General features: G+C 40.4%; 1 protein-coding gene across 1 annotated transcript; it reads left to right on the top strand.

The window, feature by feature from the left end:
- The first annotated feature begins 403 nt into the window (after positions 1-403).
- On the top strand, positions 404-21,294 carry zranb1b (zinc finger, RAN-binding domain containing 1b). Its single transcript, XM_028006405.1, has 10 exons — positions 404-805; positions 3,404-4,471; positions 10,265-10,452; positions 12,812-12,965; positions 14,015-14,086; positions 14,714-14,912; positions 16,427-16,547; positions 16,921-17,050; positions 19,024-19,253; positions 19,454-21,294. The coding sequence occupies exons 2-10, from the start codon at positions 3,490-3,492 to the stop codon at positions 19,670-19,672; spliced, it is 2,295 nt and encodes a 764-aa protein (XP_027862206.1). The 5' UTR covers positions 404-805; positions 3,404-3,489; the 3' UTR covers positions 19,673-21,294.
- Positions 21,295-21,986: the final 692 nt, after the last annotated feature.

Raw genomic sequence — 21,986 nt, forward strand, 5'->3', positions numbered from 1 at the left:
GTATGCGATGCACAATTCAGAAATCTTATAGTACAGTTGACAATTATATTTTCAGACGGAGAACTGTTGCACAAGCTGTTATGCATTGCTGCAGACTGCTTGCTGCAGTATTTTTACGATGACATCATCCCTTTTGAGGAGATACCACGTGGCAGTTTGCCATAAATGCAACGTATTACGATGCACAAAATTAAATATTTTATTTTTAATCTCACACTAGTCTAGAAAAAGAATATATATATATAAAGTCTGCACGCTGCTGTTTTTATTGCTGTGACATTCGTGTCTGTTTTGCATCCTCCGAGTCTTTTAACAGTTGGAATGGGAGACGTAGAATCTGATTGGTCATTGCCAATGGATACAGACAAAAACAACCAATCAGCGAAGTCGGCATATTCAGGTGGTAAATCCTGATCCAGCCTCTGACTGTAACACGGCTCCGAGCCCTCTCTGCTCTCCCCTGTAGTGTATTTTTCAACCCTTCTTCGGCTGCTTCCCTCCCCCTGTTCCGCCGCCATTAAAGCCCGTCAACCTGGGATTTGATCGGCAAAAAGGATTAAAATGATTTGAAGCGTTGGAACCAGCAACACAGGGACGGGACTTTGGGGGGTGGGGGGGGGATATTGTTCATTGGACCTTACACGTACTGCCAGTTGAACGGCAACCTCCCACAGAAAGAAGTAAATATGCGGTTAGTGTCGTGCAAGTGAGAAAATCCCGACTTTCGGACCGGAGGAGAGGGCTTCTCTCCGTCCGGGAGGGGAAGCAGCAGGACACCGAGGAGTATGAACACAGCAAAGCAGAGGTGAGGGTTAACATTGCCGTCTTCTTGTACAACTGACTCGGGCCTGTCAGGCGGTTACGGCCAAAACATAATCTGGTCATGTTAGCGGGCTAGCTCTGCTGTAATTTCTGTCTGACAACCGAACCAGTGGTTGGTTATTGTGATGTAAAATAGCCACCAGCTGCTAGCTCGGGATATAACGTGGCTGTAGACTGCAGTGTAGCTAAACTATCGCTTCCAGGGGAAGGTTTTAGCCGAACGGGCAGTTAAATTACTTTGTTTATTTAGCAGAAAAGTATTCACAACAGGTCTGAGGTCACTGGCTGGAAAATGCGCCAGTTTTCGGCGAGTCTTGTGTCTGGGAGCTAGGAGAAATTTGCAGAATTTCTCACGGTGTGTTGGTAAACTTAGAGGCGTGGTGTAAACACAGTAATGTTACTCCCCTTTGAGCTGCGAGGCAACTTCTTTCCAACAGCTTTCCTGTCTGAGGGACTGTGCAGGACGTTACCGGGAAACGCGTGTGAGGCGTGGATCCAGTTTCATATGATGGTAATAACTGACCCTGGGAGAAAATCAGATGGGGGGGTTATGGATGGATGGGTGGATTACTAAAACAAAACTGACTTTTCCTAGGATCCCTCACTTAAAAAAAAGTCTGGGGAACCACTGAGTTTTTCCTGAAAGCCACAGAAGAATACAGCACCTGCAACAAAGTGGCAAAACAATAAAACACTGAGGCGTTCCAGAAAGTAGACCGTAAAAGTACAATAAATGACCACAATGAAACAACATAGCTTTACGGAAATTAAGCTTTGTAGGGACACAGAAGATATGCAAAAAAAACAAGTTGCCCAGTCAGATGAGGTCAAATTGAAACTCCTTGGCCTACATGTAGAAAAAAAAGAAGAAGAAGCGCTTCCTCCAGAGGATTAAAAAAACACACACTAAACACACCATCTTCATTCACAGTGAAACATGCTGGTGGTCAGGTTGGACGGATGGAGTAAAATACAGAGCTGTCCCAGAAAAAAAAAATCTGTTAGATGCTCCAGGTTACTTGATACTGAGGCAGAGGTTCACCTTCCAGCAGGACAAGACAACAACTTTTAGTGTTCAGCCAGAGCTATAATGGATTGGTTCAGGGTGGAAACGATTAATCGGATTCATTGTGATTAATCAATTATTAAAATAATCATCAGCTAACTTAGTGATCAATTAACCGTTAGCTGGAGTACACAGACTCTAAAAAGATCTGTTGATAAAAGAACATACTCAGAGCAGTAGGTAAAACAAAAGTGTACAAAAGATTTGTATACTTAGCATTTAAGCTGAAAAACAAAACGTCTAATCTGATCGAAAGGTAATCATTACGTAAAATAGTCCTTTCTTGACCTTTACATTTTGTTATTATGTTATTCTCTTGTCAAAAACATGATTTTGTCATGCATTTTTGAGAAGTCCTTTAATTTCCCAGTCAGTTGTGCAAAATGCCTGGGTGGACCTAGCTCCGCCTTCGAGGCACAGCTCCTCCCCAGAGCTGCAATTTCCAAGCTTCTGCCTCACAGAGCAGCCCTCCCCTGCGACTTCCCCACTCAGCTCCTTCAGACTAGGCAGCAGCAATTAGCAAACACCTGGTGAAACTACGCATTTGCAGAGCTCATTATGCAAACTACTTCTCAGTGCAGCGCTGGTTAAAAACACTGTTAAAGGGTCAATATAGGAGGCAATGTTGTGATGACTTCCTGAAGGCGGAGTTTCAAAAAGAGCTGAAGTTTTTTTTTAAAGAGGCAGAGGCCCAATTTCAATGTGTTAAATTAGGAAGTAAAAATTCTTTTAAGTCATATTTGATATATATATATATATATATATATATATATATAGCATTTGTATAACAACTGCAGTTAACAAAATTACTTAAATGACACTATGTGTCTGGAAAATACATAATATATCCCCTTTAAGTTTGAGCGGCATTGTGTAAAAGAACAGACTGACAGGTCAGTTTTTAAATGTGAACAGCTGGTATGAAGATATCCTGTTAGGATCCTGTCATATTTTTATATTTTAATATGCATTAGATTAATCTGGTCCTTTTACTGTTTATCACATAACATCAGTTCAAGGGGTATGATTTATTTTTAAAGGCCTGTAATATTGCTTCAGTGAGCCACGAGACAACTTCAAAGAGGCGCTTTGCCTCTTTTGCAGTCCGATTATCTAGCTCCTCTATAATAAAGGGGTGAGAGATATTTACATGCATCTGCCCGGGTGCCGCGCTCTCATAATCCATCCATAATTTCCGTGCTTCTGTCTGTCTTAATCAGTCACGCGCTTCCCCGCCGAGAGTCGTGTTTCATCCGTCCTTGTCTCTTATTACCCAGCTCAGTTGTAGGGCACAGTTGCCTGCCATGCGTATGCTGCTTACAGTATGCCCTAGAGGTGCCATCAGGAATCAGTGCTGCGCTCTAGGCTGCAGCTTTAAGAGGAATTTAAAAAAAATGTAGAAGTCCCAACTTTTGCAATCTTTTTCTATTGTGATATTTTTTGTTTTGTGCGTACATCTGGCATTATAATGAATAATTACTCAAATTTGATGCCCTTCTTTCGTTTCCCCCATAGTGCACTGCTTGCTGTGTGACCTCCTTGAGAGCCGAGCTGCCAGTCCCACTGAACGGCTGGAAGCCTCCTCCGGCGGCGGCGCGACGATGACAGAGCTGGTTGCCAAGTGGGCCTGTGAATACTGCACATACGAGAACTGGCCGTCAGCCATCAAGTGCACCATGTGCCGCGCTCAGAGGCCCAGCGGGGGTGCCATCATTACTGAGGAGCCCTTTAAGAGCAGCCCTGCCCTAGATGCCAGTCTGCATCATTGGAACCCCGCAGACCTCAGCAACAGTCCGTCGCAGGGGGGCTCCAGCCTGCTGATTTGTCCGGACTCCAGCGCAAGACCCCGCGTCCGCGTCACTGACGTTCCTGAGACGAGTAGCAAGTGGTCGTGTCAAATGTGCACCTACCTGAACTGGCCTCGAGCCATCCGCTGTACCCAGTGCTTGTGTCAGAGGCAACAGGCTCAACAACAACTGCAGCTGCAACAGCAGCAGCAGCATGGTCAACATGCAACTCGTCAAGGACATCACACCCAGCAGCCACGAAGCCCCACGGAGTCGCCGCAGACCTCGGGCTCCGGATGCCGCCCCGCTGCCCCTGTCACCGTCACAGACCCCTGCGAGGAATACAACGACCGCAACAGGCTCAACACCCACACACAGCACTGGACCTGCACTGCATGCACTTACGAAAACTGGGCCAAGGCACTCAAGTGCGTCGTGTGCGACCATCCCCGGCCCAACAGCCTGCTTGCCGAACCCATCAAGCTGGCGTCAGAGCCTGAGAGCCAGCAGCCGTCCTCCAAGCTCAACGAGCAGGACAGGGACAACAGAAGGGGTGTCGTCGGGCAGGGAACTGGGTGCGTGGTGGGGGGAGTGGTGGGCTGCAGCAGCAGCCAGAGGAGGTCTCCTCCATCTGAAAAACGGGAGTCTGAGGTGAACATGGACTTTCAGAGAATCGAACTGGCGTCAGGAGCGGGGATTGGGAGCAAAGAGGAGCTGGAAGTGGATTTCAAAAAACTGAAGCAAATTAAGAACAGGATGAGAAGGACGGATTGGCTCTTCCTGAACGCATGTGTTGGTAAGTTTCAAGTTTATGTGATGTTCACTTTAAAAAAAAAGGCATCAGCCTCATAAAAGGGTTACGATTCTTATCTTATATTTGCCTAATACAACTTAGCAGGATATTTTTACAAGTTGTAAGACGACCTGTTCGAACAGACTTTATAGAGTTACATCCAGATTACTCACATTTGCAACCTACTGATTCTGGAATTTTGTGCATACTTAAAATGCCTCAGTACTGAGTGAGGAAAAATTTCCCCATACAGTTTGCCATCCATAATACACACTTATAGATGCAGGGAAGAAAGGTAGATGAGCATTTAAAAAGACCAGACATGTATATTTTTTTCTAATGAAACACATTCTTAGCCTGTTTCCTCTGTTTTCTAAATTTGTGTATAGTTTAACCTTCAGGCTCGATCCCTGTCTGTTCATAGGAATCCTGTAACACTAACAAGACAAATCTTAAACCCACAAACAGTTTCAGTAATCAAATAAAGATGTTTTTAAGGTCTTTTTTTATTTTCTGCGTTCCTACATTTCTGCAGCGTGTTTGCTTCTAGTCATAATACTTGAGATGTTGTTATTCTTGTCTTTAATATGAGTGATTTTTTTATTGTGTGTAGTCTACCAAAATTTTAGCTTTATTTCATGGTCAATGTCACTAGTTTTCTGCTTCCAGCGGCCATGTTGGGATTGACAGATTAAAGGAAAACACGCTGAGTATTTAGACTAGACAAAATTAATGAAGCACTATCCAACTTTCAGTGGTTGTCCCAAACATCATGCTTTGATAAATGCCTGCCATGGCAGTGCCAACTTGTTTCTGGATGGCTGACTAGACAACTGACATGCCAGCAATAGAAATGTTATAACCAAATGAGCAACATGCACATCACATTTTAGACAGATATCCATAAAACAGGATGTTTGCAAAGTTTAAATTTTTTTTTTTTTTTTTACATTAATTCAATTTCAGTTTTTAAATGCAACCAGATTCTCCATATTAAGTCTTAAGTAATTGAGTTAGTTAGTTGAGTTCTATTTTTTTATTTATTTTTTTTAGAAAACCTATGGCAACATTAACTTGCTATGGATGCTATAATTCTTGTTTTTTGCATGATGGTGGTTTGACAAAACTATCCACGGTGGGAAACGCCTCCATAAGAAAGTTTATTTTTCAGCGGACATTTAGCGCTTCATTCCAAAATGTCCCTTCTAAAAGTGATCTATTGTTGTTTCTTTAGAGAATTGAAATTAAAAGTTCTTGATAGTTAATTATGATCAGCTCTCGTCTAATGAGAAGAGTTTGTATTTAATAAGGTTTGTCTTGAAAACTGCGGCTTAAGTAGCTGTCCAAAACCTGTTGACAGAAACTGTTGTTAGACATACTGTGTTGTGTTTGAAGGCATTGATAAATAGATAACTTGTAGGTGTTAAAGACCTGGAGCCAGAACTGATGGTTGAAAGTACATTTTAAAAGTGTGACATTTGATAAACGCTTACTGCATGTGATGCTACCAGGTCTATGACGGTACACCTAAAATATTGTTTATTCCATACATCAGTTTTTGCTTCACAGACAGAAATACATTTACTAAATTCTTAGATTTTTTTTCACTTCTTCTAAGTTTGAATCTTTATCAGAGACACCAATGGAAGTATAGGCAATAATGTCAATAATGGGGTCAAGAATGTTGACCTAACGTCATTACTGCCAGCCATTTTTGCAGTAGGTTGGTGTGGTCTGATTTGAATAGTTTCTGTTGCGGCACATGAAATATTAAACCTCCTGATTGTTATTTTTGCTTGCATTTCACTAATTCCAGAGCTTTCAGTCGCCAAACGTTATGTTTAAGCCTCGGAGACTCTGAGCCTTTTAAACGTTCCTTATCTAGGAGTCACATGCAGCTTACAGTCTCCTACTTAGGAATGTGTGAGGAAACGGAGGTATGGTCAAAGGAAGCTCCTATGAATATAGGCGAAATGTTCAAACACTCAGCACACTGTCTGCTGCTGAATAACCAGAGCTTAGAGAAATGCTACTATTAACAAAGAAAGTCTTTACTAATGTTTGCTTGTATGCACAACATGAAAACAATTAAAATGGTAATGTGTGAAGAACCTTATAAATAACGGATTCATCAGTGGAACAACAGGATCATCTCTGCTGTTTTAATACCCTGTTGCTTTGCCTCATGATCAGAACAACACCGGTGATCATCATTCACAGCTCTGCGGAGACATAATGCTGATTATTAGCTGATTAAGTCAATCAGATTGTCCGGAAATCATATCCACATGGAGCTTCTGGTGGCTCATGTTTTCCAGCCATCAGGAAAATAGTTTCAGATCGGGGGAAAGAAAATAATAATGCTTTCACAGCATCTTCCAGCACTTTTCACTAGTGAAAGAGAAGAAGAAAACCTTTTAGAACAGCCAATAATCAAAATAAGTTCCTACATTGATCTTATATGGGCTCGGAGCTTGACAGTCCAAACCGTCCAACAAACCTTGATGGGTCACATTCTATGTCTCTGTTCATCATGCAGCTTCTTTTTACTTTTTAATATAGCAGTGTGTTGATCGTACTCCCCGTAGAAAGATCAGACGAAGGGTGCACAATATATGATGAATTCTTTGTCATCGAGACATCAGTGGGGACAATATTAATATTCCAAACAATGCTTTTCTTTTTTTTAACCTACAATTTGAGGGACTTGTAATGCGATACAGCCAGAGAGAGTGACATTCTGTCTGCTGCAGTTCTATTCTCTATGCTTTCAGACCTATCAGTGCTGTTTTCTTCCTTTTTTATACTTCATAAACTAGCTTTTATGTGCCAAGTCTGAATGTGTTATAGGTGTCTATGAACTGAAATCAGATTTTTCAAGTTTGGCAAAACTCTAAGACCTAGTGTGCTTTTCGAAGTTAAGTATTAAATGCCCCCATGCTGGAAAAAATGCAAGAACTAATGAAAATCTGCTTTAGGTTTCTCTATAAGGACTTTTTTTTTTTGCAACGGAATGTTGCATTAGCTTCATAATTTCTACTACAAAAAAGGTGTACTGCTGATATGTCCGGTGTAAGTCAGCTTGTTTTGGCGTCCTTTTTATTGCCAACTATGATTTTATTACAAATAAACAACCTAATGCACATGAGTGCATTGACATGTTTCTTTGTGCAGCACCCGAGACAACCAAGGTATTTTGCTCTTTCCAAATGTGAGCCTGGGAAGTGCATCGCCCTGTTAAAGTGGGTGGTTTAGCAGGTTGAGGAGACCTCAAAGTGCCAACTTGTACCGTATAATAGTTTTTGTCTACGTTCCTGTTGAGTCCATCGCTACGCAAATTGATAAAACTGGATGCTCCGTGTGTAGGAGGAACACCACAATCACTTAAATTGGTCCATTTTCTCTCATCAATCTGCCTTGAAGAGTGCATCTCTTTGTGTGTGTGTGTTTTTTTTTAGTTAGGCGTACCATTAAAAGTACAGTCGTGGCTAAAGGCACACCCACACTAATGGAGTATTTTGTAGGAAGTGGTGGCGATCCCATTCTGCTGTTGTACAGTTTCTCTCCTCTCGTGTCTCTCTATCCCTCTCTGCGCCAGCCAGCTCCACATGGCACTCCCACTTTGTGTCTCTCCAGCTCCCACTCGCACACAGCTCACGCAGCTGAGCTTTGTGTGTGGTCCTTTGACGTGAGAACAAAAGCTCAGCAGTGTTTGATGCTGTCAAAATGTACGAGAGGCTGCTCCACGGGCATTTACTGTATGAGCTGGAAATGAGAAGACCCTGTTTGTATAGCTGCAAGGCGTTGTAACCAGTTTCCTCTTTCCTATTTGATTAGGTTTTGTCATAATAATCATAATATACACGGACAAATGGTTTTGTTCTGGTTAAATGATGAAAAAAAAACATGTTTCTTGTTTAGACTTATCACACAGCAGTTCACATTTCACTGCATGGCAGCCTGTATTAGAGCCTGGTGCTACTGTTGATGAGTTCAAAGTTTCACTGAAAATATTCCCATCATGTAACCTCGTGGGCAGAGAGTGTTTGATTGTTTACATGACCATTCGTTCACTTTTTCCTTTTTTTTTTTTTTTTTTTGGTGAACTTCAAATTTAAATAAACACTTTTTATGTCTTCAAGCTGAGAAAACTGAAATTTGGACTGTTGGCTTCAAATATTTGTCTTTGTGGAGATCTGGGATTGAAAATTGCTCTTGATTCTGAGTCAGGAATGTTTTACCCTCAATACTTTTCCATTTAAGAACAGGCAGTCCAACACTTTATTAATGTTAATCAGGTCAATGCTGTTTATGCACATTTTGGCAGACTCATAAACGGCAAATTTACGACGCAGGATTGCTGAACAGTACATGAATATCACAAAGAACTGCCTAGATTGCAATAAATAATGGCCAATAATATAAGTAAGGAGACCAGCAGCAGTTTAAGGTGTTTTGTCACTTTTCACTTTTAGTCATATTCCATAAATTAGAATATTATTGTAAAGTTAATTCTCATTAGCTGTTTTGTTTCAGTGAAACACATCATATAAATTAATTACAAACATACTAATCATACCAAGCCTTTATTTCTGTTTATTGTAAAGATTTTCCACTTGAAAACACTATTTAAAATTGAACTATTACATCAGACCAATAAAGAATATTTTTAATACAAAAATGTGGGCTTAATGTAAAGTATCTTTAATACCTGTTTAAAAGTTGTTGCTTTAAAAAAAATAAAAATAGCCTCAGCAGAATGCATATTCTTATTAATTGAATATAACTGTATTTAAACATGAATGTTGATTTTATGAGTTGATGAACAGAAACAGGGCCAGGGCTTTTTATCAAAGAGGAACGCCAGCCTTGTAAAAGCAGCTGCCATAAATCAGTATCTTTATGAACTCGCTGAGCTTTCTGATCAATAAAGCAAGAAAAAAAAGAACAGCAACAATAGCATGAATGCTTCATTGTGAAATTAGCCATAATAAAATATGTTTTGTGTAAGCCAAGAGCACAGGAATGAATAATTGGCCCATGTTGGTCCAATTGTTGATATAACATAGCAGTGAAGGTCATATTGGATTGATGTAATGACTGATGTTTACACGCTGTCCACCTTTTTCCAGTTTTATTAGACCCTTAAATAACAGAATAATTTCCACTTAGTTATCAGGCATGTGATTTCATGACAAATAACCTTTTGTAAACATCGCGTTCCATGGGACTATTTAGAGATTATTTGTTTACATTTTTGTAAGAGAAAGTATGATGCGAAGTATGTTTTCAGGATGCCCTTTTTCTAAAAACAATAGCTATTTTCCGTTTCTGCTTGAAATACACAATAGAAACCACAGGTCTGCACATGTCTGATCTAACACGTCTCAAGCTTCCTGCTAAGATCTATGAGAGCTAAACAACTAACATTACAGCGTACCCCCTTGAATTGTTGTGCTTCCTCTAGACTTTGAAACAGTCAACAACTGCCACATAGATGAAGCGCATTCTCATCTTATGTTTTTATACATTTTGCTGGAGTACATGCTGTCCTTTTTGAAGTCTCTTTTTTTTAGGATTGGTAATAAAATTGCTTTTTTTTGTTTCCAAGTTTCCAAGTAACTGTTAAAAGCTTCATAAAACCTACATTTAAAAAAAAAATCTAAACTTGTCTTTAAATGTTCTTTTGTGGGAACTCAATGTTACATTTTGCTTTTGTAGTAGATTTGTCTTGAGTTGCACTTTATTATCTGTTGAAAAGTCGTCTCCTGTCCTCCGTTCATTTGTCTTTAAAAGGTGTCGTGGAAGGTGACCTGGCAGCGGTGGAATCTTACAAGACGTCCGGAGGGGACATAGCGAGGCAGCTGACGTCAGACGAAGTGCGGCTCTTAAACAGACCCTCTGCTTTCGACGACGGCTTCACGCTGGTTCACCTGGCCATCCGCTTCCAGAGGCAGGACATGCTGGCAGTCCTGCTCACAGAGGTCAGTCAAGAAGCAAGGCAGTTTTACTTTGTAGCTGCCGTGTGACGGTTTTTGAGGTGTGTTTACTGTAACCAAGCGGCCATTTGTTGGTCAGAGCAGAGAGCAAGGGGAAAGGTGTGATCAGCGTGTACAGGAGGGTGACTGACAATGATAAGACACTCTTCTTTGCCCTGATTGATTGTTTGTCACCGAACGTGCATTTCTGCAGATGGTAATGGGACCACAGGGAGGAACTTGCTTTTTTTCTCCTCAGAATATTATTATTCTCATTGCATTTTTAGGATATTGACAGTTCTAACAAATATGTAAAAAAAACAAAAACATATTGTTCATAGAAGTTGCATACTATAGCTTTAAGGCTTGATGTAGATTGTTCGTACATATGCTTGTGAGGAATTTTAATATTTATGTCTTAAATACCAGTAAGATGTAATAAATAAATCGGTGAAATACACAATTGTTTTACTTACAAATATTTAGCGATCACATAAATTTTATTACACAGAAAGACAGTTTTTTATATGTTAATATATATTAGAAGACAAAAAAGAGCTCTGATTAAACCGCTTCTCTTGAATTATGCTTTGATTATTGCAGTACTTGTATCCAGTGGGAGCGTGTTGTTTACAACTGCAAACAATCACTCTCTATAAAAGCAATAAGGCCCACTTTTATTATTCATTATGATAATCATTCCACAATTACCACTATACTTTTATGTTGTTGGTGTTTTACAATGGATTTTTTAAGACGTAGCACTGCTTTTCAGTCTGTGCATCAACATCTTGTGTGAGCATTTCCCCGCTGGCCGTGGACATGTGCTGCGGTTGAGCTGCAGTTTGCCTGCTGTCAGTGATTCCAGATTATCTGTATACACACTTCTCCTCCCACTCAGCCAGTGGCCCAGTTTCTTTGCTCCGGGGAGGGGCAGTGAGTAACCACCGGATCACTTTCCTAAAATGCTTCAAAGCTGACGGCAGCCTATATACACACCACAGACGGATCTGCTCTTTTTCCCGCCCTAGCAGCGGCACAGCTCTGACAGGTTTGAGCTAAATTAGCTCAAATGGCAGAGTCCGCTGAGCTGTTGTTGTGAACATTCAAAGCTTTTAGCCCCAAACTTCAAAACCAGAACAAATAAAACTATTTGGAGGTGTTTTTGGATAATTTCTTTAAGCTCTATGATGTTATTTCACACTTTTGCCCCTAAAAAAATATTCCTATGTCCCTTTTTGCTTCTTATTGTTTGTATTTAAATTAGGTTAGTCCTTACAATTACCTTTCATGGTCTTTTTTATCTTAAAGAAACAATGGCTGGTTATCAGTATAAAGGCATATACAGGTTTTTGCATTATCATACCAATAGTTTAAAGCCTTTTTAATAAGATGCCAGAAGAAGTGACGTTTTCTCTAGCTACCTGAAGCATGGAGTGGTGTGGTACCGTCGTTCTTCTGCTGTGCCTTGTGAGTCAGATGGTTGAAAAACATCTGTGACATTTTGCCTCATTTTAAAAGAACTTGAGAGAAAAAGAAAAAATTACATGTAAATACTTATGGGTGCAAAGAACACAGATAGTTATGGTGTTAAAGTGAATCAGCAAGGTAGTTACGCCATCATGGTGTAGGCATGATACCCATCATGCTTATTAAGTTAACTCTGTTTCAGAACAACTGACATGTTGACATCCTTGGGTGGGATATTTGGATGGTCGAGTGAAAAAGACCCAAACAGAGTGACTCATATGGACTTAACAGCCCCATTAGTGGCCTTAAGAGCCTGCTTATTGTAATTGTTCCGGGGAAAACTTGTAAACCTTATTTGTTGCCCACATTCAGAACTGAAGAAGCTTTTGGAGAAAGATGTGAAACATCTTAAAGGAACAAGAGAAGAATCAAGTTTGTGTGTCGAGTAGCAGACAGAACAAAACAATTTTTAACCTTTTTTATTTCTTTTTTATCAGTAAACAATAATTAAAATAGAAGGATAACATTTTAGTTTTATAATAATTGTTTTAATTTAGAAGCGGTTGGACTAATTATTGCTTTTCTATTTGAAATTAAATGAACTGCATCATGTTTAGTCTTTTTTTTTTTAGATACTGCAATGTATCATACTGTAAGAATCTCATACCAACACACCCCTGGTGTTTACTGTTATGATCTGATTTTACATGTCAGCCTTTGTAAAGTCACATGTGCTTTCGTCCCACGAGTAGAAGCTTGTAACTTTTCTCCTCAGATCTCAGTAAATCAAATCATTCATTGGTCAAAACTCAGACAAAGAAATGTGACCATCAACTATAGTGTGAAATGTTCAGGTTTCATATATCCCTGAATAAAGCTTCCCTCTTATTGTCAGGTGTCCCAGCAGGCGGCCAAGTGTATCCCGGCCATGGTGTGTCCCGAACTGACGGAGCAGATCCGCCGCGAGGTGGCGGCCTCTCTTCATCAGCGCAAGGGCGACTTCACCTGTTACTTCCTCACTGACCTGGTCACCTTTACCCTGCCTGCAGGTCAGCAGCCCGTCGGCTAGCAAACGAGCTTGAACAAACCGGTGGAGCAGAAACATTCATGAATATCATTACTGAGGCTGATAGGGTTCTGCGAATGCTCGGGGGAAACTCTGCAGCTGCAACTGCAGCAGCGCATTGTCTGGCCTTTTCTCTCTGGCCTTCTAAGTGTGTATCAGAATGCGTGTTTTGTTTACTCGCCGGGTATGAAATGGCGTCTTGTTCCCATGCTGACGGGGGCATAATGCTCCGGTTGTCTTCATCTAACAGCCAGCACATGGAGGCTACCTCTGCCTCACTGTTTCAGCATTGTACTTCCACAAAGACGATACCACCCCACCAGCTGTTTATGTTTTGAACCCATAAGAAAACTCCATTTAGGATTACCGATGTTTGTTAAAATTGTTTTTGCATTCACTTATTGTGTGGCTGCTATTGTTTGTTCTAAGCTAAGAATTGTTGTTTTGTTTTTTTTGCCATGTGTTCAGGCGGAAAAGTGCCGACATTGGCTTCCAGCCATCAGCAAAACCTATTCTGTTATGTTCCAAACAGGCTATGCATTCATTAATATCAGCTAAAGAACAAGCTTCTGTGTTGAGAGCAGCTCTGAGCTCACTGGCTGCTGTACTATAAGTTGGCTTTAGGTGAAATAAGCTGGGATTTCATCGTGATCCGATCAGACATGTGGGCACACTTGACGTCAAGATAAACGTTGGTCGTTTTTGTCTGTTTGTGATCGTTTTGTTTTATTTTTCACAGTTCTTTTGTCATCAAACAAGGCAATTCTAGTGAATTTTATTCATTTATTCATTCTAGGGAATTGCTTTCTCTGCAACCCTCTAAAGGACACAGTGCAAATATTACTGGGCATGTATTATGTTGCCAATAATGTTAAAATATAGCTTTGAATGTGGGTGGAGTACAGAAAATGTTGCATTTAAAGTTCGCGATGAATTAAACTGTACAATTAAACGAATCAAAAAGTCATAAGTTGAATATTATTCGACTCAGCTAAATGTATTTTATTTTATTATTTCTGTTTTCCCTTTCAGATATTGAGGACTTGCCTCCTGCGGTTCAGGAGAAGCTCTTTGACGAGGTGCTGGACCGAGACGTCCAGAAAGGTGAATAATTTACTCCGTCAGCTCTGCGCCTTTTTGCTGAAGTGTCACCTATCTGACAACGGTCTGGTTGCTAGGCGAACACACGGACTCCTTTCACAACCCACACACAGTAACAAAGAGGCTGCCCCCATGCCGGCAGTGTTGTGTTACATGGATTTTCCCTCCCGCCAACTCTGTTTCTTAGTGGCCAGCTTGTTGCTCTGCCTCCATCATGTCTGCCAGTTTCACTCTGCGCTAATGAGCCCAATCGAGTTTTAGGGTTTTCTCTGATCCTCGTTGGATGAATGTTAGAGTTCAGCCTGGAGACATAGTAGCACGCTGAAAAAAGAAGCTTTCTCCATTTACTTAAATGCAAACGGTTGTGGGGCTTGTTAAATCACATCAGTATGGGAAATGTTAGGTCTCGTAGTAATTTTTTCCAGCTCCCCCCCCAAAAAAAGTGTGTTCGCTGGAGGCTTGAAAGTAAACAGTAAAAGTAAACCTTTCCCTTTAAAGAGTTAGCCAGGTTGACTTTGCTTTAAACCTGTTTGCTTTTCCACGTGAACACCCATCTTTCATGTGGGTTTGGTTTTGTAGTAAAATGCTGAGAGTAGCACTCATAACCGATGCTGTCTCCTTCTTGGTCAGAACTCGAAGAAGAGTCTCCCATCATCAACTGGTCTCTGGAGCTCGGAACGAGACTGGACAGCCGGCTCTATGCACTCTGGAACCGCACAGCGGGGGACTGCCTCCTCGACTCGGTGCTGCAGGCCACGTGGGGCATCTACGACAAGGACTCTGTGCTCCGCAAGACTCTTCACGACAGCTTGCATGACTGCTCACATTGGTGAGACCTGCAGTCTCAGCAACAATAGTACAAACAGCAGTGATGCAGAGCTTCCTCTTAAAACTGCCTTTGACCAGCGTGACTGATTCGACTGAAGGCTGAATGAAGCTCTGACTGTTAGAGTTGCATTTTAACCAGAGGACTGAAGGATTTAGACCTAGGTGTGCATAGATTGAAATGTTTTGGCTGATTACCAATCTGATTCTGAATTTGAGCGATTGAGTTGATTTTTTATTTTTTTTCCACTACTGTTAATATTCTAACCTTATTTAACTGAAAAACACTGAAAAATATCTGTGAAGCAATTAAAAACTTGCTCTAGCTGCACATGAGGCACTGCTCCAAAATATAAATGAAAAAGTTCAGAACATTTCTGTCCAAACTGCTGGATTAGCTAAACTAAAAAAAAAAAAGTCAGTTTCTTTAATCTTTCATATATTTTTTTTTGCATTTCAAAAACTTGCACAACAGGTTAGATTACAGGAATGTTTTGAGCCTCTCCAAAAATAAAGTGGACAGCAATATTTTGCTTTCACAAAATCACAAGGTTTGAGGTCAGCCAAGGACAAACTAACAAAATGACTGAAACCGCCAACAAAATTTCATGTGTTTTGGCTTTTTTTGTAGCGCAAAAAAAAGAAAGAAAAGAAAAGCAAATACAGAAACTTTGTGTCTATTTAAATATAAATAAGATGGATTTTGCATGGCATATCACTTAAAATCAAAGATCGGTGCACTCCTATGCTCATGTCCAACACTATGATTATTCCAAGACACAAATTTTAACTACATACCTTTCCCAGCAAATAAAAATAGACCTGGTTGTTTAAAGTTGGAAAACAAACTAACAGAAAAAGTTCAGATAGACAGGAACACAGCCTCTCTCTGTTCTTTACTGTCTACTTGATTTGTAAAAGATACAAAATGTGATTGTTGCGGAAAATTAACATTTTAGATTAACAGCATAAAGTGCTAGAAATGAGACAGTAGTTGAGTTTCCATTACAAATCTACACAAAAAGTTTTTCATATACATGATTTAATCTTTTTTAAACTGAGGAAGATGTTTCTATTGAGTTTTGTTCCCGCAGTTTTTTTGTTGCCTTTTTTAAATTCCTATCTGTGAAGTGAAAAGAAATGATTCCTTATTTCAAAAGTTTAACCAAAAATATCTTCCCCATGCTGTAGTGTATGTGCAGTGAAGGCTTTAGATATTTGCAGTATTGCAAGCCTTATAATGGAGCTCGAGTGAGTAGAAGAAAATGGAAACCATGTTTTCTCTTGCACTGTCAAACTCTGCTCAGAAATCATTCCCACAATAAAGATAGTAGCCTTTGTTTGTGGGAGAGCATCAGACGTAAATAAAGATGAGCCTCGTTTGAGTCACGTCTACTTGGAAGGAGCTGCAGCTTTTCTAAAACTCAGAGCAAGACTAACAACAACAACCACATCACCATGTCTTTGTGCGCTCGTTCGAATCAATGCAACAGTCTAAGCCGTTTGTGCATTTTGCAGGTTTTACAGCCGCTGGAAGGAGTGGGAGTCGTGGTATTCCCAGAGTTTCGGCTTGCACTTCTCCCTCCGAGAGGAGCAGTGGCAGGAGGACTGGGCCTTCATCCTGTCGCTCGCCAGTCAGGTATACACGTGCACGAAAGCAAACACCGGCGTCTTAGCGTGGAGGACAGGAGGTTGTGTTTAAAGCGCTAATGATGCATCAATTATGCAAGAAGGTTTCTTGCTTTTTGCCACAGTAAACATTCTCCGTAATGTCCTGGGAAAGTGCCTTCTGTCTGTCATCAGCACTCTGCTGAGTGACCTCACCGACCAGGCATTTGGGTGGGATGCTTTATATCTGGGCGTGAAAGCTTAGTAATCGTTTGCTTTCTTTGTTTTTTTGTTTTTTTTACAATTGGCAGCATAAAAAAGGCTTTCCTCTTTTATGTTTTTCCTTACTTTCCTCCTAGATTCTTTTCTTAAATTTTACAGTGTCTTTTACTTTTGTTTCACAGCCAGGATCCAGCTTGGAGCAGACCCACATTTTTGTTCTTGCACACATACTTCGTAGGCCAATCATTGTCTACGGAGTGAAGTATTATAAAAGTTTCCGTGGCGAAACACTGGGCTACACTCGTTTTCAAGGTGAGCAATGAGTTCTGTCTGAGTCGATGTTGTTTTCCTCTAAAATTTATGCTTTGTTGGGGTTTTTTTTACGATGAGCCTTTCCCGTGGGTGTGGAGGAAGTAGACTTTTATTTTGAAATGTCTGCAGCCTACATGTGCCCGCATAGCTCAGGTGCTTGACAAAACTCAACCTACTCTAGTACCATTCATTTGGGGGTTTTTGATCTGTTTGCTTCAAAACTATAAAAAGTGTCAGTGTCAGAGGAGCAAAAATACAACAAGGCAAGTAAATTTCCCACATGCAAACTATCAGGATAAGAACTTAGAGCCACATGTGAACATGAAGTCTACTTCCACAACCAACTCTAAGACAGTCTGGATTCAATTTGCTCTTACTGATGGTGTGCTGGACTTGATGAAAATCCTCAATGGGAGCCAACTACTTGTGGTAAAGCCTCCCTGATGGACCAGTGATTTCCAGTTGCCAGGAGCCAGAGTAAAGCACAGAGCGACTCGGCTCGTTGATCAAAAACATTGTACTTATTTGGAAAGTTGCTGAGCAAAACTCAGTTTCATAAGGAGACATTTAGGAGTTACAAAAGCAGAAATATTTTTCCAACTTCAGAGGCTTATTCCAGCAAGTCTAATCAACTCTGGGATACTTGCATCTTTGTTTTCAGAACACCATAATGTTGCAAAATCTTGCCAAGCCTATTTAGTCATGATTTATGAGTTGCGTACTGCATCTTATAAATCCTCAAGTTTCCAGACAGAAAGCTTAGGACCAAGTCTAAATGGGCTGAAACAACCCAAATGATTAGAAACATCCCGTAATCCATTTGTCTTATGTACAAAAGACCATCAGAACTATGATTCTGTTTGTGTGCTTGTGGGAGTTTATCACATCAAAATATCATTGCATAATGCGCATAAACAGGCCATAGAATGACAATAACATATGATAACGCTGTTGTTTTCTGCACTTTATACACTCGGAGAAAAAGTAGTTGTGTTGACAAATACTAATTATTCGTGTTCTGCAAAGTTAAGTACTTCCCATGGCAACCCTCATTAACCACCTGAGCTGGTTCAGTTATTCTTGGGATCATTCACGTTTGACATGCGTACTGATGTCTGTGAAGGATAACATGGAGCACTGTGTAAGCCAGTCTGATCTTGATGTGAATGTGTGAGACTTAAATGTTTCTTAGTTGTTCATCCTTGTTGCTGTACTATGGTGGAATTTATACAGTGTGGAAATGCTATTACAGCCATTTCCAGATTAATTGGCAAAAGTAATCTAATTTTCTTAGCACATTTAGTGGCTCCTGTCCTTAATTTTCTTTATTAAAATCTGAGCTGTGAAAGGGGAGTACTTATCATTTTTCCCTGTCTGTATTGACAATCAACTGAACTTATTTTTTTGATAGTGGTTAAACAGGAAAATAGGTAATGAGAGAGGGGGAAGACATGTGGCAAAGGTCAACAGGCGGGACTTGAACCTGTGACCTCCACTATGAGATCTAAGGCCTCCATACGTGGGCTGTGCTTTACCCCTGCACCACCACAGCACCCCATTTTTAGGATAAAAAAAAAAATGATATTAACCTTAACTGTCGTCATTACAAAATACCAAACACAACTCGCAGCTGAATGTGATGCAAAAACACAATAAGAAGTTCATCATTTTACTTTGTGTGTGTTAGCTTCTGATGTAAAATGGAGTGTGTGTAAACAATGTTTCAGCTCAGAAACAAGAAAGAACTTTGTTCTGCTCCAGGATTAACCACAGTACACATTATAGAAGTTGTTGGTTGTTTACTTGAATATGAGTTTTATAACTGCTTTATTTCTCCTTTCAATTAATTGCTTTCAAATTGTACATCAAATGTTGAAGTCTCTGAATTGTCATTGGTTTTAACAGTTCATATTTTTACAAAGGCTGATGTAAATATAATACCCTTTGTGTTTGCCCCTCGCCGTCTGTCTTAGGTGTGTACTTGCCCCTTTTGTGGGAGCAGAGTTTCTGCTGGAAGAGCCCCATCGCTCTGGGTTACACGCGAGGCCATTTCTCAGCACTGGTCGCCATGGAGAACGACGGCTTTGACAATCGCGGCGCAGGCGCCAACCTCAACACAGACGATGACGAGACGGTCACGTTCCTGCCCCTGGTCGACAGCGAGAGGAAGCTGCTTCACATCCACTTCCTGTCGGCACAAGAAGTAAAGAGTTCCACCACTAAGACTAGTTTTACCTCTTTGTGCGCTTGTTCCAGTGTGTGAAAATGCTTTGATCTAAATGATTCCATTGTGTGGATTTAAACTTGCTGTCCTATGTTTCATCATATTACATATTTCATGTCTTTAATGTTTACTTTTGTGAAGCACAGTTGTGCATATTAAGACTCGCTGCGTCCTTTCAGATGGGAAACGAAGAGCAACAGGAGAAGCTCCTTCGAGAGTGGTTGGACTGCTGCGTGACAGAAGGCGGCATTCTGGTGGCATTGCAGAAAAGCTCCCGCCGCCGCAACCACCCGCTCGTCACTCAGATGGTGGAGAAGTGGCTGGACGGCTACAGGCAGATCCGCCCCTGCGCCTCGCTGTCCGACGGCGAGGAGGAGGAGGACGATGATGACGAGTGACTGAACTGAAGCGGAAGGAGGGAGCGGGTCTGGAGGAGGCAGGACTCCTCCCTCCTCTCTATTTATTTTTCTTTTACCTTTCTTTTTTTTCTGTTTGGTTTTATTTTGATTTTCCATTTTTTATTATTCTTTTTTCGACACGGACAAACTGTGAAAGCCTCCAGCAGAGGACAGGGAACCACAACCCTCTCTCTTCCTGTTTCCCCCTCCCTTATTTCAACCTATCCCACCTCCAAAGCTACAGAAGACATGGCTGCTCTTCTGGTACACACAGCCACTCGGACGTAATTCTTACAGAAACACTTTGAATTGTTTAATCAAACCAACTCCAGACTGACAAAGATGTGGAGCGTAGAGGTTCAGAAATGCAGAAGACCCTTTGTTTCAAATGTAACAGAAAAAAAACAAACTAATCTTTATCCATAGATGTAAATGCATGTGGCTGTTAAAAAAAAAAATTAAAGGAAATATACCAGCATTTATTTAAGGTAACACTTTATAACTATTCAGCGTGGGCACTGACAGAAGCACACATCCAACCTGATCTTTTCAATGTGTTGTACAGGAGTTTGGCTTGTTAAGCATTTTTTTTGTGTGTTTGAACTGACAAGGACAAAGCCAATAAATATGATCTTCAGAAAACCAGAGATTATATCATAATAAACAACTTATTATATATCCTTATTATAAGCAATGCACCTTTATGGAAACATTTCAAATTAATTATCATTGCTTGAAATAAGATATTTTATGAAGGGAGATTTGCCCTCTAAGGTTTAGCACATTAACATAACATGTTTGGATATTTGGTTTACTTTTTACAAACTGATTGAACTGAGAAGTTGTGTGTGTGTGTGTGTTTGAATTTATTCTACATATTTATTGTTTGGAAACTTCTTTGAGCTAATAAGAGCTTTATGTATATTTTTCTCCAGTTTTATGATTTTTTTTTTTTTTTGGTGAATTTTGTTAATTATTCTCTCAATCTCGATGAAGACACTTTTGCACAGAAACACTGTTGCTGTAAAGGAGAGAACCAATCTTGACAGTGGGAAGTTTACTTACATCGTTGCATGGGATTTAGTACCTCATCTGAATGCTTAAATTCTGGTGCTTTTTGTTTCCGTTTGCGTCGTTTCCTGGACAGATGAGACGCGTTCAGTGTTATAACTCTCTCTCGTTTCCGTTTGTTCCTCTCAACGATTGGTTGTCCAGCTCACACATGATGGTACATGTCAGTTCACCTTCTCTGTAAAGTCTGTTTGTCGACACCACCCCGTCCACACCATTTGTTGTGAGAGATTGCAACATCTACAACCAAAGCTGACATAAAAGAAGAAGAAAAAAATAAGTTGTTAATCCCTTAATTTTTTGCTGTGAATGTTTGCATTGCTTTTTTTCCCCCCCCTCTTGCCACTGCGTACTGTAACCTCCTTCGTGTTTCATTCATGTCATACATGTTTTGAACATCACCTATGTGTTGCTTTGTATTTATACAATAGTTGAAGTTGTAACTATGACGGTTTGTGGATTTTAGGCCTGACTTCACTAAGCGGAGTGTAATGCAAAGAAAAGGCAAAATATGGAGACAAAAATACAAATAAAACCTTTTTGAATGTCAAGACTGAATTTCTCTCTGAAATTCTACGGCTTGAAAAGTGGCACGCCGGTTTCACCACTCTCTTCTCTCGTGTTGGGATTTAGAGTATATCCGGAAAGTATTCCGAGCTCTTCCCTTTTTCCAGTTTTCATATAAAACCCATTCTGTAACAAGCATTCAATCATTTTAATTAAAACAAAGAAAAGTTTTCTTTGTCTTTCACATTAAATCAGACTACACTTTTCCTGTTTCAAAATGATTAAAAGTTTTGTTTTTTTGTTATTTCAGGTTTACAAGTTCACATACACAAAGATTGCTTCTCAATAATTTGAGAAAGTTCAGATGATGAGCTCATGTGGAAGCTTCAGACAACTCACACGAGCAAAATGCTTCTACATGGAGCAACATTCTTGGATATAATTTGAGACTACCTCTTAAACACACTGCTTCCTTGTGCAGTGTATGTCTCAGACAGCAATCTGTTATGATGCCAAATACTTAAATCAGTTATAGAACAAAAGAAAAAGACTTTGTGAAGATGGTAAGGGCGTCGTTCGCCACCGAGAAACCTTCCCAACAAGATTCCACAGCCCACTGTAGGCAGCATGACAAAGTGGAAGGGGATTGAGAACGACAGCAGCTCGGCAGCAAAGTTATCCAAAACCTCAGAGCAGAGTCAGGGGATGCTGGGTTGCGTTGTGTCCAGAGGTCACC

The sequence above is a fragment of the Xiphophorus couchianus genome, chromosome 22 (genome assembly GCF_001444195.1).
Source record: "Xiphophorus couchianus chromosome 22, X_couchianus-1.0, whole genome shotgun sequence".
In the NCBI taxonomy this organism is placed as follows: domain Eukaryota; kingdom Metazoa; phylum Chordata; class Actinopteri; order Cyprinodontiformes; family Poeciliidae; genus Xiphophorus; species Xiphophorus couchianus.